Source organism: Lithobates pipiens, unplaced genomic scaffold (assembly GCF_037356315.1).
Source record: "Lithobates pipiens isolate NorthernLeopardFrog02 unplaced genomic scaffold, aLitPip1_a1.2 Scaffold_10, whole genome shotgun sequence".
NCBI lineage: Eukaryota > Metazoa > Chordata > Amphibia > Anura > Ranidae > Lithobates > Lithobates pipiens.
The window spans coordinates 55,806,251-55,821,949 of record NW_027507686.1 but is presented as its reverse complement, the minus strand read 5'-3'; the positions used below and the strand labels follow the sequence as shown (position 1 = coordinate 55,821,949).

The following is a 15,699-nucleotide window of genomic DNA, read 5'->3' as shown; positions in this document are numbered from 1 at the left end:
TGCCACTTGCCACCAGATACAGTGTGCCACCAGATACAGTGCCACTAGCAGCCTGCCACCAGATACAGTGTGCCACTTGCCACCAGATACAGTGTGCCACTTGCCACCAGCAACCTGACACCAGATACGGTGTGCCACTTGTCACAAGCAGCATGCCAGATAGTGTGCCACTTGCTACCAGCAGCATGCCACCAGATTAAAGCGGGATTCCACCCTAAAGTGGAACCTCCGCTGATCGGAACCCCCCCCCCCATCCGGTGTCACAATTGACACCTTTCAGGGGGGAGGGGGGTATTTTCACCCACTTCCGGGCATAGACTCCCACGGGAGTCTACGCCATTTCCTGCCCTGCCGCGCTGTCTGCTGGGACACACACGGGTCCCAGTGACAGCGCGGAGATTTCCTATTGCGCGGCGCAGCTCGCGCAGTAGGGAACCGGGAAGTGAAGCCGATTCGCTTTACTTCCTGATTCCCTCACCTAGAATGGTGGCGGCAGCAGCCGAGGCACGAGCGGTCGATCGGCCTCGGCATCGCTGGAACCCGGGACAGGTGAGTGTCCATTTATTAAAAGTCAGCAGCTGTAGTATTTATAGCTGCTGGCTTTTAATATTTTTTTGGGGGCGGAATCCCTCTTTAAGTGTGCCACTTGCCACCAGCAGTCTGCCACCAGATACAGTGTACCACTTGTCACAAGCAGCCTGCCACCAGATAGTGTGCCACTTGCCACCAGCAGCATGCCACTAGCAACCTGCCACCAGATACGGTGTGCCACTTGTCACAAGCAGCATGCCAGATAGTGTGCCACTTGCTACCAGCAGCATGCCACCAGATACAGTGTGCCACTTGCCAACAGCAGCCTGCCACCAGTTACAGTGTGCCACTTGTCACAAGCAGCATGCCAGATAGTGTGCCACTTGCTACCAGCAGCATGCCACCAGATACAGTGTGCCACTTGCCAACAGCAGCCTGCCACCAGTTACAGTGTGCCACTTGCCAACAGCAGCCTGCCACCAGTTACAGTGTGCCACTTGCCACAAGCAGCCTGCCACCAGTTACAGTGTGCCACTTGCCACAAGCAGCCTGCCACCAGTTACAGTGTGCCACTTGCCACAAGCAGCCTGCCAGATATAGTGTGCCACTTGCCACAAGCAGCATGCCAGATACAGTGTGACACTTGCCACCAGCAGCATGCCAGATACAGTGTGACACTTGCCACAAGCAGCCTTCCACCAGATACAGTGTGCCACTTGCCACAAGCAGCCTTCCACCAGATACAGTGTGCCACTTGCCACAAGCCGCCTTCCACCAGATACAGTGTGCCACTTGCCACAAGCCGCCTTCCACCAGATACAGTGTGCCACTTGCCACAAGCAGCCTGCCACCAGATACAGTGTGCTACTTGCCACAAGCAGCCTGCCACCAGATACAGTGTGCTACTTGCCATCAGCAGCCTGCCACCAGCAGCAGTGTACCACCAGATACAGTGTGCCACTTGCCACAAGCAGCATGCCAGATACAGTGTACCACTTGACACAAGCAACATGCCACCAGATACAGTGTGCCATTTGCCACCAGCAGAATGTCACCAGATACAGTGTGCCACTTACCACCAGCAGCCTGTCACCAGATACAGTGTGCCACTTGCCACCAGCAGTGTGCCACCAGATACAGTGTGCCACTTGCCACCAGCAGTGTGCCATCAGCAGCCTTCCACCAGATAGTGTGCTACTTGCCACCAGCAGCAGTGTGCAACCAGCAGCCTTCCACAAGATAGTGTGCTACTTGCCATCAGCAGCCTGCCACCAGATACAGTGTGCCACTTGCCACCAGCATGCCACCAGATACAGTGTGCCACTTGCCAACAGCAGCCTGCCACCAGTTACAGTGTGCCACTTGCCAACAGCAGCCTGCCACCAGTTAGTGTGCCACTTGCCACAAGCAGCCTGCCACCAGTTACAGTGTGCCACTTGCCACAAGCAGCCTGCCACCAGTTACAGTGTGCCACTTGCCACAAGCAGCCTGCCAGATATAGTGTGCCACTTGCCACAAGCAGCATGCCAGATACAGTGTGACACTTGCCACCAGCAGCATGCCAGATACAGTGTGACACTTGCCACAAGCAGCCTTCCACCAGATACAGTGTGCCACTTGCCACAAGCAGCCTTCCACCAGATACAGTGTGCCACTTGCCACAAGCCGCCTTCCACCAGATACAGTGTGCCACTTGCCACAAGCCGCCTTCCACCAGATACAGTGTGCCACTTGCCACAAGCAGCCTGCCACCAGATACAGTGTGCTACTTGCCATCAGCAGCCTGCCACCAGCAGCAGTGTACCACCAGATACAGTGTGCCACTTGCCACAAGCAGCATGCCAGATACAGTGTACCACTTGACACAAGCAACATGCCACCAGATACAGTGTGCCATTTGCCACCAGCAGAATGTCACCAGATACAGTGTGCCACTTACCACCAGCAGCCTGTCACCAGATACAGTGTGCCACTTGCCACCAGCAGTGTGCCACCAGATACAGTGTGCCACTTGCCACCAGCAGTGTGCCATCAGCAGCCTTCCACCAGATAGTGTGCTACTTGCCACCAGCAGCAGTGTGCAACCAGCAGCCTTCCACAAGATAGTGTGCTACTTGCCATCAGCAGCCTGCCACCAGATACAGTGTGCCACTTGCCACCAGCATGCCACCAGATACAGTGTGCCACTTGCCAACAGCAGCCTGCCACCAGTTACAGTGTGCCACTTACCACCAGCAGCCTGCCACTGCCTCCAAGACTCTCCCCAATTGGATAGAAGAGACAGGGCCTGCATAGTCAATCAAATCCCTGGAGCTCCCACCCCTCCTGAGCTGGGATGGTATGGCTGTATGCCAGGAGTTTTGTTTAGACCAAGTTGTACAGGGTTGTGTGTGCAAGCTTTTGGGCTCACACTGGTGTGCTGCAGTTGGCTGCACTGCTCATGTATCTGCAGTTTTAGCTGCAGTCCTATTGATTTATATCAGGTTGCAGGTTTTTGCTGCATTTTCTGACAGTGTGCCAAAGATGCAGCATGCAGGAATTTTGGTGCGCTTTCAGAAAATGCAGAAAAAACAAACAACCTAATAGAAATCTATAGGACTGGGGGTAAAACGCAGGAAAACTGTGGATACACCAGCAATGGGCCAAAACACAGCAAATCAGTGTGAACCACCTAAAAGCACAAGGGACCACCAAGCACTACCACAGGCTGATGACACAATTCTAAACACTTTGGCTGCAGTTATAACAGCTACTGCTGGTGAAAAAAGTTAAAAACGAGGGAAAGGGATATAAGAAACCAGTCACTGAGCTCACATGTGGATGGTCCCTGGAGGCTGATCACTCACAGATATCCTGTTCACCTTCTATCTGCCGGTGTTTCCCACCCACACGGCTCCTTCACTGCACAGACTTCACAGAGGGGGAGGGGAAAGGCAGAGCCGATTCAGCCTCTCCCATTTGTGTAGGGGGGGAACTGTGCACTGTGACATTGTAATAACCACAGTGAGCAAACACAGATGCAGCCAGACACCCCTACATTTACACACACTTCTCCTGTCCCATAGAAGTTTATGGACAGGAAAAAAAAAAATCGGGCTTATGCTGCTGGCTGGGTGGGCCTATTTTAAGGCAGGGGCTTGGTGCTGCAGCTCCATCAGCCCCTATGTTAATCCGGCCCTGATCACGCGGAGGTGGCTTCCGTTCCCTTCTTCCTCCTTGGCCGCCAATCAGGAGTCTTCTCTTTTCGGCCAATCAGAAAATGGGTCTCATACCCGTTTCTGACTGGCCGGATTGAGGATCAGTGTTTCAACAGCGAATTATCATTCGCTGTTGTAACACCTGGGTGGGCTCAAGGCGCATTGCTCTGTGCCACAAACCCACCCTATTTTGAAGCCTATTAGAGCCTATAGCTCTAATCAGGTGCTTAAAAAAACACCCCCTGTAATTCAGGCGCACACGTCCTGAAAGGGGCCGAACCTATGAATAAGGGGTGACTGCAGAGGCTATGGATAGATTCATGGTATGCATGAATCTATCTATTATACATATAGGGGGTGGCATGGATAAAGCGGGTGGCGCACGGGTGTTCTAGTTTTAGTAAATCTCCCCCACAATCTCCTGCGCATAGCCACATGGTACCACAATTGTTTTTTTTTGCACTTGTATGTTCTATTCTTATCATTATTACATGCTAGATTGACATTCTATGACACAGTGAAATTATGATTCTAGGTTACACACATGCCCTTTTGTCAAGTCAAATTTAATTAAAAAAATAATACATTTATTAGTCTATTTCATGTTCCTAAAATATGCATCTGTTGTATTTGATTGCTTGTCTAATGCCGCGTACACACGACTGGACTTTCCGATAGACTAGATCTGAAGGGATTAGTCCATTGGACAATCCGATCATGTGTGGGCTAGTCCGATCGTTTTTGTAAAAAAAAATCTGATGGACCTAGAAATAGAACATGTTTTAAATCTATCCGACGGACTAAAATCTGGAAAACCGTTTGTCTGTATGCTGGTCCGACGGACCAAATACAAGGCAAGAGCAGCTATTGGCCACTGGCTATTGAACTTCCTTGAATGAATGAATGAATGAAATACTTGTATAGTGCACAATGCGAACTGAATCGCCTCTAGGCGCCTTGCTTAGTCCCGTCTTACGTCTTCACGTTCAAAAGGAGTGGACTTTCGAATGGACTTAGACCGTTCATGTGTGGCCAAGTCGATTCGTTTGGAAAGTCCGTCGGAACTCCGCCGAAAGTCCGTCGGGAGGACCGTTGGACCTAGTCTGCTGGATAGTCTGGGCGTGTGTACGCGGCATTACAAGAAAACATTTGTCTAAGAAAGATGGTTCAAACAAACATGTTTTCCTAAACCTGAACATACAAGATTTCCTCTCCATATACTCCCCATTCAAGTCTAATTATAATTGATTACCTGGATTTATGCTCATGCCAAAGGTCAAATTACATTTCTGTTTGTCAAATGGAAATTTGTACAGGTCAAGAGGACATGTGGTCACGACCTTAAGAGTTTTTGTTCTCCGAATGGTGCCATTGTAATTGAGCTCCATATATTGGACATCAAGAGAGTCATCCTCTGTCCTGGCAAAAATATAGTGAGAAAGTAATTGTTACAAGACAGGTGAAACAAACAAATATACTCACGGCCACTTTATTAAGTACACCTGTTCACTTGCTTGATAATATAAATTGCTAATCAGCCAATCACATGGCAGCAACTGAATACATTAAGTCATCTAGACGTGGTGAAGATGACTTGCTGAAGTTCAATCCGAGCATCAGAATGGGGAATAAAGAGGATTTAAGTGACTTTGAATGTGAGGTGGTTATTGGTGCCAGACAGGCTGGTCTGAGTGTTTCAAAAACTGCTGATCTACTGAGATTTTCATGCAGAACCATCTCTAAGGTTTACAGAGAATGGTCCAAAAGAGAGAAAAGCTCCAGTGAGCAGCAGTTCTGTGGACAAAAATTCCTTGTTGATATCAATGGCCCAAGGGAGAATGGGCAGACTGGTTTGAGATGATAGAAAGGCAACTGTAACTCAAATAACCACTCGTTACAACCAAGGTATGCAGAATACCGTCTCTGAACATACAACACATCAAACCTTGAAGTAGATGGACTTCAGCAGCAGAAGACCACACTGGGTGCCATTGCTGTCAGCTAAGAACAGGAAACTGAGGCTACACTTCACACAGGCTCATCAAAATTGGATAATAGAAGTTTGGAAAAATGTTGTCTGGTCTGATAAGACTTGATTTCAGCTGCGACATTCAGATGGTAGGGTCGGAATTTGGTGTAAACAACATGAAAGCATGGATCCATCCTGCCTTGTATCAATGGTTCAGCCTGGTGATGGTGGTGTGGGGGATATTTTGTTGGACCACTTTGGGCCTCTTAGTACCAACTGAGCATTGTTTAAACACCACAGCCTACCTGAGTATGTTTGTTGACGATGCCCATCCCTTTATGACTACAGTATACCCATCTTCTGATGGCTCCTTCCAGCAGGATAATGTACCATGTCATAAAGCTCAAATCAACTCACAACTGCTTTCTTGAACATGACAATGAGATCACTGTACTCCAATGGTCTCCACAGTCACCAGATCTCAATCCAATAGAGCACCTTTGAGATGTGGTGGAACAGGAGAGTCGCATCATGGGTGTGCAGGCCACAAATCTGCAGCAACTGTGCGATGCCATCATGTCACTATGGACCAAAATCTCTGAGGAACATTTCCAACACCTTGTTGAACCTATGCCACAAAGAATTAAGGTAGTTTTGAAGGGAAAAGGGGGTTCAACTGGGTACTAGCATCCAATAAAGTGGCCGGTGAGTGTATATTAACTATTAAATGTAAAAAAAAAAATAATAATAATAATTCAATTGTGGACTGATAGTGGATATAACACTGTGAGGATCCCCAGCCTGAGCTCTTTCTCTCTCTACGGAAAGCCAACACAGATATCTCAACTGATTTATTACTGTGTACGTTTTTTTTTTGCTTTGTGACAATTCAGTATAAAGATAATTACAGGTAAAAGTGTAACAGGCACTGAGGTGCAATACTAAATCGATGTCTGGGCAAAGAAGTAACAAAATTCAGTGGAACCTTGGATTACGAGCATAATCCGTTCCAGGAGAATGCGTGTAATCCAAAGCACTCACATATCAAAGCAGGTTTCCCCATAGAAGTCAATGGAAACTAAGATAATTTTGCATTGACATCTATTGCATGCAATACCGCATGTGGCCAGAGGTGGGGGGCGCCGGAGTGCCTCAGAAATACTCGGGGACAGCTCGGCTGAACTCGGAAAGGCTCGGGAACGGAATATTTCCAAGTGCTTCCGAGTATTTTGAAGTGATTATTTCTGAACGGCTCCGAACCGTTCCAAGCGTCACCCGCGCCCCCCCCCCCCCACACCTCTGGCCAAATGCGGTACTACACACCCCATTAGCTTGAATTCTGCTCATTTTGTGAGACAACATTCACAAACCGAGTCAGAATTTTTTTAAAAAAGTTGCCCGTCTTTCAAAACGATCATTAACTGCATTACTCGTTAACCAAGGTTCCACTGTATTTAGTACATTTCTGCAATACGTGCACATTTCATTACATTTTTTTCAATGTAAAAAATCTACAAGTACAGAGAAAATATCTGTAGCCTTTGCTGTGCTGAAATCAGATTTTCTTAAATTCTCTCCTTCTCAACTAAATAACTAAGTAACACCTCCCCTTATTTTTTTGGAGATGAGCAGAGGGGAAGGTGTTTTGTATGTCTGAAAGAAGAATCATGCAGGCAGAAGAGTACAGCAACTGGGACCCGTCAATGGCTTTTGGCCAGTGGACAGGTGCCTTTGAAACCACACACAAGATTGTCACCAGGTTGGCTGACCATCATCCCATGGCCATTGGGGGTAACATATGAAAAACACTTCATAAAGATCTAGTATACACATCTTTCCTAGATAGTTAGCTCATAGCAATTTTTGGGGGATTTATTAATCAAAAGATCAATGATATAATTATTTGCGCCAGAATGCATTACTATATGAATCCTAATTGAAATGTATTTGGCTCGAGTTGGTCTTTGATTGTATCTATGATGCTAGAACAATATCATAGTATTATACATTTGGGTTGTTTGGATCATTTTACATTTTATTTACTTCTATGTGTAAATTTACAATCTTATGTCCATTTTAATTTCCACTTTCACAAGTTTCTAAAATAATCAATATAACATTCTAGTCACTTACATTTCAGATATAGTGATGTCAGGAATCCAGACTGAACCCTCTGGAATGAAGATACGTTTTATGTCACAGAAATCACTTGGTTCCCACGATAGGAACTCATTTTGCCACACCTTTTATTAAAATAGAGAAACGTCAACATGTTGAAATTGAATTCATTGTTGTTTCTTTAAAGGAAAAATTATACAATTTAGGTTTAGCAAACAGTTATTAGGAATTTAAAGTGGAACTAAAGGCAAAACTTTTCATTTTGGATAGAGTAAGGGAGGGTTAAAACTCTTTTTTTTTTTTTTTTTTTTTGCCCTCTTGTCACATTGGGGAGATTTCCCTTCACTTCCTGTTCCATTGCCAGAAACAGGAAGTGAGGGAACATGTTGGATTTTCTTTTATGTTCACGTTGAATGATTATGGTAAACCAGGGTTGACACCTGTCTGGTTTTGACCTGGGCAGTCCAGGTGTTGACACATGTCTGGGTTTCAATACGCCTGAAACCCAGGCACACATACCAACAGTCCAACCATCTTGGGACCAGTGGCATAGTGTGGGGAGGGCAGCCAGGTCGATAGCACCATCTAAGGGGGCACATACCGTGCCCGCCATCCGCAATGTCACACTGTCTCAGTCTCACACTGCTGTTGCATCCGAGCCCAGCTCAGTAATGGGCGGCAGGCATCCTGTGATTGGCCAAACGGGGCGGTGGACATGGGCATTTCTGTCAGGGAATCGGAAAGTGAAGCATTACAGCTTCACTGCCCGGTTCCCTACTGCGCATGCACGAGTCGCGCTGCGCGTCTCTTATGGTCCCCCGCTGTGTCTCTGGGAACTGTGTGTTTCCCAGAATTGAATTGAATTGTATTAAAAAAAAACGGCCATGTCCCTTAGCTATATAAGAACTGTCAGACACGGGAGATGCCAGAACAGTAGAAGCATTTGTCGAGGGAGGAGTGCTTCTTTTTATATAGGGGTGGTGGCAGCGGAGGAAGACATTGTGTTTGATGTTGAATCTGCATCAGGGGACATTGTCAAAACGGCCTCATGTTTTTTGTTACACTACACAGCTTTTTTTGGGGGGTGAATGAGTGGGGGTAATATGCACCCCTACTCATTCACATAGGGGGGCCTGGGACTAGGGGGTCCCCTTTCTTAAAGGGGGCTCCCAGATTAAGGTAAGCCCCCTGCCCGCAGACCCCCACAACCACATCCCAGGGTTGTGGGGAAGAGACCCTTATCCCCATCAACATCGGAACAGGGTGCTGGCCAGAAGCACCCCCCATGTTGAGGGCATGTGGTCTGGTATGGTTCAGGAGGGGGGCCCTCGCTAGTAAGGGTCTAGTAGGGATTTTTTTAATGTTAGTGTGGGGTTTCCCCTCGAAATCCATACCAGACCTTAATGCCATTTTTTTTTTAAATTTGGCATGAAAAGCACTCATCCTAAAGTTGGATCCTGTTCATTAAAGTCACATGGATGTTGGATCCGAAGTCGCAGGACAAGGTTGGATCCAAAGTTTGCAACTTTCATGTCGCACCAGTGGGAGAGGGGTCTAAAGGCAAATAGACTGTGCATTTTGAAAGGTGCAGTTGCACTCTGCAAGAGCAGCTGCTCCAGAGCTTAGTAAATTAGTAAAAAAAGTTCTGCTGACTTCCATCATCTAATCATCTGCAAGCAAAAATGCTGTTTTTTTTCAGTTTCCTTTCATGTGATTGGGTGTTCTTTGCAAAGTGAAGCTTTAACTCATTTGCAAAGCTTTGGAGCAACTGCACTTGTAGAGTGCAATTGCGCTTTGTAAAGTGCGCAGTCTATTTGCCTTTAGTGAATAAATCCCACTATGTCTTCTGACAGATGTTTTGTCTAACTGCATCAAACGCTAGCAATCATATTTCAGGAACATATTCCCGTTATCACTAAACTTAGGGCAATTTCTAGTATTTCAGGGTGCGAAAGTATAAGAAAAAAATTGGGAAACAAAGCTCAATTTGCATGAAAACTGTATCAGTAAACGAACAGGCACAGCTTCATGTCATATTGGTACAAACTACTAAAACAGCTATGAATGCACAATCAAAGATTTTTTTCACTCATTCATACTTTAGGACTTTGCAGTGTAGTGAATCAGGCTCACTGTCTTTCTAAAATAAATGTTCTAGCCGATCTTTATCCTTTAAAGAGGAAGTAAACCCTGATGAGTTTACTTCCTCTTTCATTCCCTGCAAAGGTAAAGCATAATGGACTATTATGCATCGCATAGTAGCCCATTATGTGTCACTTACCTGACACAGGAGCCAGCGAATAGTGATGGACGAACTTCCGACGGGACGTTTCGCGAAAGCGAAATGCGAACGGACCCAAACGTTCGCGAAACCGAACGTTCGCCGCGGGCCCCATTGACTTCAATGGGAGGCGAACTTTGCAAACCTTCATGTCGAATTTGCGGCCACGTGGTAATTATTAGGGGGTAAAACGTAGTCCCACCATCTGGACAATGACATAATACATGTATGAGGTGAATTTGGGATCGATAACTACAAGCATTTTTATTTTATTTGGGAAATTGTTCTAACAATTCAGGACTATGGAGCTAATGAAGGCAATGGAGGAGAGGGAAGGTCAGGGACCAGGGTAGGCAAAGAAGAGGGTGCAGGAGATGATCACCAGCAGCGTGACATACCGGAATGACACATGCACCGTGATAGAGGCATCTGACAGCAGCACCGTAATACAGAGCACTGACAGCAGCACCGTGACATACAGCGCTGACAGCAGCACCGTGACATACAGCGCTGACAGCAGCACCGTGACATACAGCGCTGACAGCAGCACCGTGACATACAGCGCTGACAGCAGCACCGTGACATACAGCGCTGACAGCAGCACCGTGACATACAGCGCTGACAGCAGCACCGTGACATACAGCGCTGACAGCAGCACCGTGACATACAGCACTGACAGCAGCACCGTAAGCAGCCCCAGGAGGAAGTCAGCACAGCACAGGGATGGTGTGATCCCCTCATAATAAGAACCCCCAGGAGGAAGTCAGCACAGCACAGGGATAGTGTGATCCCTTCATAATAAGAACCCCCAGGAGGAAGTCAGCACAGCACAGGGATATCATAAGCAGCCCCAGTAGAAATATGACACCGCTCAACCTCTTCAAAGAGGAGGGTAGGGGCATATAGTACGGTGTGCTTTTTTGGGTCAAGGAAGTGAGCAGACTGTACGTCAGTCCCTATACCGCTGAAGGACTGCTGCAGTATAGGGCAGCGGTCAGCAGTGGTGCACGTCAACCCTATCTATTGTGGACCTATAGCGGTCCTTACAGAACAGCAGACTGTACCGCACTCAAGCCTATGTACCGTAGCACCCTATACCAAGTTACCAGTCCTTATAAGAACTTTTGTGGACCAAGCAGGTTGTGTATTAGTGTTTAGCAGACTGTACGTCAGTCCCTATACCGCTGAAGGACTGCTGCAGTATAGGGCAGCGGTCAGCAGTGGTGCACGTCAACCCTATCTATTGTGGACCGATAGCGGTCCTTACAGAACAGCAGACTGTACCGCACTCAAGCCTATGTACCGTAGCACCCTATACCAAGTTACCAGTCCTTATAAGAACTTTTGTGGACCAAGCAGGTTGTGTATTAGTGTTTAGCAGACTGTACGTCAGTCCCTATACCGCTGAAGGACTGCTGCAGTATAGGGCAGCGGTCAGCAGTGGTGCACGTCAACCCTATCTATTGTGGACCGATAGCGGTCCTTACAGAACAGCAGACTGTACCGCACTCAAGCCTATGTACCGTAGCACCCTATACCAAGTTACCAGTCCTTATAAGAACTTTTGTGGACCAAGCAGGTTGTGTATTAGTGTTTAGCAGACTGTACGTCAGTCCCTATACCGCTGAAGGACTGCTGCAGTATAGGGCAGCGGTCAGCAGTGGTGCACGTCAACCCTATCTATTGTGGACCGATAGCGGTCCTTACAGAACAGCAGACTGTACCGCACTCAAGCCTATGTACCGTAGCACCCTATACCAAGTTACCAGTCCTTATAAGAACTTTTGTGGACCAAGCAGGTTGTGTATTAGTGTTTAGCAGACTGTACGTCAGTCCCTATACCGCTGAAGGACTGCTGCAGTATAGGGCAGCGGTCAGCAGTGGTGCACGTCAACCCTATCTATTGTGGACCGATAGCGGTCCTTACAGAACAGCAGACTGTACCGCACTCAAGCCTATGTACCGTAGCACCCTATACCAAGTTACCAGTCCTTATAAGAACTTTTGTGGAACAAGCAGGTTGTGTGTTAGTGATTAGCAGACTGTACGTCAGTCCCTATACCGCTGAAGGACTGCTGCAGTATAGGGCAGCGGTCAGCAGTGGTGCACGTCAACCCTATCTATTGTGGACCGATAGCGGTCCTTACAGAACAGCAGACTGTACCGCACTCAAGCCTATGTACCGTAGCACCCTATACCAAGTTACCAGTCCTTATAAGAACTTTTGTGGAACAAGTGAGTTGTGAATGTTTAGCAGACTGCAGCAGAAGGGCAGCAGTCAAGTATAATATCCTTTCTATATTTGGAAGAAAGAATATTATACATGTACAAGCCTATTACTGTACCACTGATACCAGTCCTGAAAAGAACCTTTGTGGAACTAATAATAACAGCAAGTCTTTAAAATTACCCTCACTGCCTGACAACACTGCTTCCTTCCTGTCCCTATACAAATTGGCAAAAAAAGAGAACGATTAGTGGTTACTGGAACAGCTCTTTTGTGGACCTTGATAGTAACAGCTAATGATGATGATGATGATGATGATGATGAAAGACTAATCTGGCTGTCCCTGTAGCATACACCGTCCTTTCCCTTTCTCTAAACTAACAAAAGACACTCAGGCTGCTGCAAGAATCAGCAGCACAGCAAACCTATCAACACCTAACACCTATACCAGTCCTGAAAAGAACTTTTGTGTACCAAATAGCTAGTGGTTTATCTCTCCCTACTCCACACAGGAACCTGTCCCTATCGTAACAGAAGAAAGAATGTAAAATGGCCACCGGATCGGGTGTATTTATAGGTTAGGGGGAATGTCCAAGTGTCCATGTGCTGTCATGTCTCAATTGGCTGTCCTGTATCACATGATAAACGTGTCACCAAAGGTTAAAGTTCTTGTATACATTAAACACGTAAGTCCGCCGCGGCGAACGACGGAAAAAGGCGTTCGAACGTGCGGACCGCGAATGTCGGAAATTCGCCGCGAAACGACCGCCGGGCGAAACGTTCGTCCATCACTACCAGCGAAGTCACCTCTGTCCCCTGTAGTCCGCCGCATCCATCTTCTCAGTGGGTCTCGCTGCTCCACCGCTGTCATTCGGCGAAGCCGCGATGACGTCACTCCCGCGCATGCGCACGGGAGCCGCCACTCGCGGCATATCGCCGTTGACCGCGGCGCGCTCGGTGCCTGTCTTTCGGCAAATATCTCCTAAACCGTGTAGGTTTAGGAGATATTTCTTGGACCTACAAGTAAGCCTTCATCTAGGCTTACCTGTAGGTCAAAGTGTGTTGTAAGGGTTTACAACCACTTTAAATGGACTTGGCTCCTCTCCATTACCCCCACCTCCTCCTCCTCTGCACACATGTTATGTTTTGTTCTTTTTAACTTGATTTTTTTTTAAGAATAGTTTCAGCTTGCTCCTCCGTCCTCTGTCACTCACCTAGGAAATTGACATCAGTGCCCCGATGCCTTCTAGGATATGTGACATTCATTTCCCAGGAGGCACCTGGAACCCCATTCATTAACAGAGGAGAGGATGGGTCAGGCATGTCATCAGAAGGCTGAATCAGAACCAGGAAGAGCCGGTGCAGCCTTACGATGATGTCATAGAGAAACATGGGGGAACGGGGCTGAAATCCTCTGACAAGAGGATACCAACAGGACAACACTGGATACACTATGTGGGCAAGTATCTGAAATGTGCACAGCCCAGCATCAGGTAAATAATTGTAGCGCACTACTCCCTTGGGAGCTGCTGGGTGTGTTCATACCTTTCTGTTAACTTGCTCTGCTGTTCCACCCCATGCACGAATTCCATAAACAACAGACAGTCCATGATAACTTTAGAAAACATTTATTACTTGCTTGAAGGATGTTACATAGGGGTTAGAGAATATGAGTTGCCTCTAACACTCTGGTTCCAATTTCTGTCCCCACGTCCTTTCCTTTAGTGAACTGAGACATTGCGGTTTGTAGATGTTAGAAGCCTCAGGCCTCACCTGCCTATCTTGACTCCTGCAATCCTTCCGGCGTCAGTTCAGCAAAGTGTCCTTGATGGATAAGCACTGCTGGGTTGCCCTCCCTTTGCTCTCTCCCATCGACAGTCCATGATTGCCACAGAAGGTTGATCCCAGTTTACTCCATCCTCTTTTCAGTTACTTCTTCCTCCACATGGTCGGGTAGATCCCAGGCTGGGATGCCCGGTCCACCTCTCTGGATTACAGTGCCTTGCGAAAGTATTCGGCCCCTTTGAACTTTTCAACCTTTTGCCACATTTCAGGCATCAAACATAAAGATATAACATTTTAATTTTTTGTGACGAATCACCAACAAGTGGGACACAATTGTGAAGTGGAACAAAATCTATTGGATATTTTAAACTTTTTTAGCAAATAAAAAACTGAAAAGTGGTGCGTGCAAAATTATTCGGCCCCTTTACTTTCAGTGCAGCAAACTCACTCCCGAAGTTCAGCGAGGATCTCTGAATGATCCAATGTTGTCCTAAATGACTGATGGTGATAAATAGAATCCACCTGTGTGTAATCAAGTCTCTGTATAAATGCACCTGCTCTGTGATAGTCTCAGGGTTCTGTTGAAAGCGCAGAGAGCATCATGAAGACCAAGGAACACACCAGGCAGGTCCGTAATACTGTTGTGGAGAAGTTTAAAGCCGGATTTGGATACAAAAAGATTTCCCAAGCTTTAAACATCCCAAGGAGCACTGTGCAAGCGATCATTTTGAAATGGAAGGAGTATCAGACCACTGCAAATCTACCAAGACCTGGCCGTCCCTCTAAACTTTCAGCTCAGACAAGGAGAAGACTGATCAGAGATGCAGCCAAGAGGCCCATGATCACTCTGGATGAACTGCAGAGAACTACAGCTGAGGTGGGAGAGTCTGTCCATAGGACAACAATCAGTCGTACACTGCACAAATCTGGCCTTTATGGAAGAGTGGCAAGAAGAAAGCCATTTCTCAAAGATATCCATAAAAAGTCTCATCTAAAGTTTGCCACAAGCCACCTGGGAGACACACCAAACATGTAGAAGAAGGTGCTCTGGTCAGATGAAACCAAAATCGAACTTTTTGCCCACAATGCAAAACAATATGTTTTGCGTAAAAGCAACACAGCTCATCACCCTCAACACACCATCCCCACTGTCAAACATGGTGGTGGCAGCATCATGGTTTGGGCCTGCTTTTCTTCAGCAGGACAGGGAAGATGGTTAAAATTGATGGGAAGATGGATGCAGCCAAATACAGGACCATTCTGGATGAAAACCTGTTGGAGTCTGCAAAAGACCTGAAACTGGGACGGAGATTTATCTTCCAACAAGACAATGATCCCAAACATACAGCAAAATCTACAAAGGAATGGTTCACAAATAAACGTATCCAGGTGTTAGAATGGCCAAGTCAAAGTCCAGACCTGAATCCAATCGAGAATCTGTGGAAAGAGCTGAAAACTGCTGTTCACAAACGCTCTCCATCCAACCTCACTGAGCTCGAGCTGTTTTGCAAGGAAGAATGGGCAAGAATTTCAGTCTCTCGATGTGCAAAACTGATAGAGACATACCCCAAGCGACTTGCAGCTGTAATCG

General features: G+C 46.9%; 1 protein-coding gene across 1 annotated transcript in view; it reads right to left on the bottom strand.

Moving 5' to 3' along the window:
* The window catches only part of LOC143930725 (5-hydroxytryptamine receptor 3A-like), a 77,362-nt gene that overhangs the window by 15,702 nt on the left and 45,961 nt on the right, over positions 1 to 15,699 (bottom strand). Inside the window, exons 4-5 of the mRNA XM_077455279.1 lie at positions 7,831 to 7,940; positions 4,981 to 5,147 (exon numbers count right to left, since the gene is read on the bottom strand). Of these exons, the coding sequence (XP_077311405.1) occupies positions 4,981 to 5,147; positions 7,831 to 7,940 (277 nt within the window). The remainder of the gene's footprint in view (positions 1 to 4,980; positions 5,148 to 7,830; positions 7,941 to 15,699) is intronic.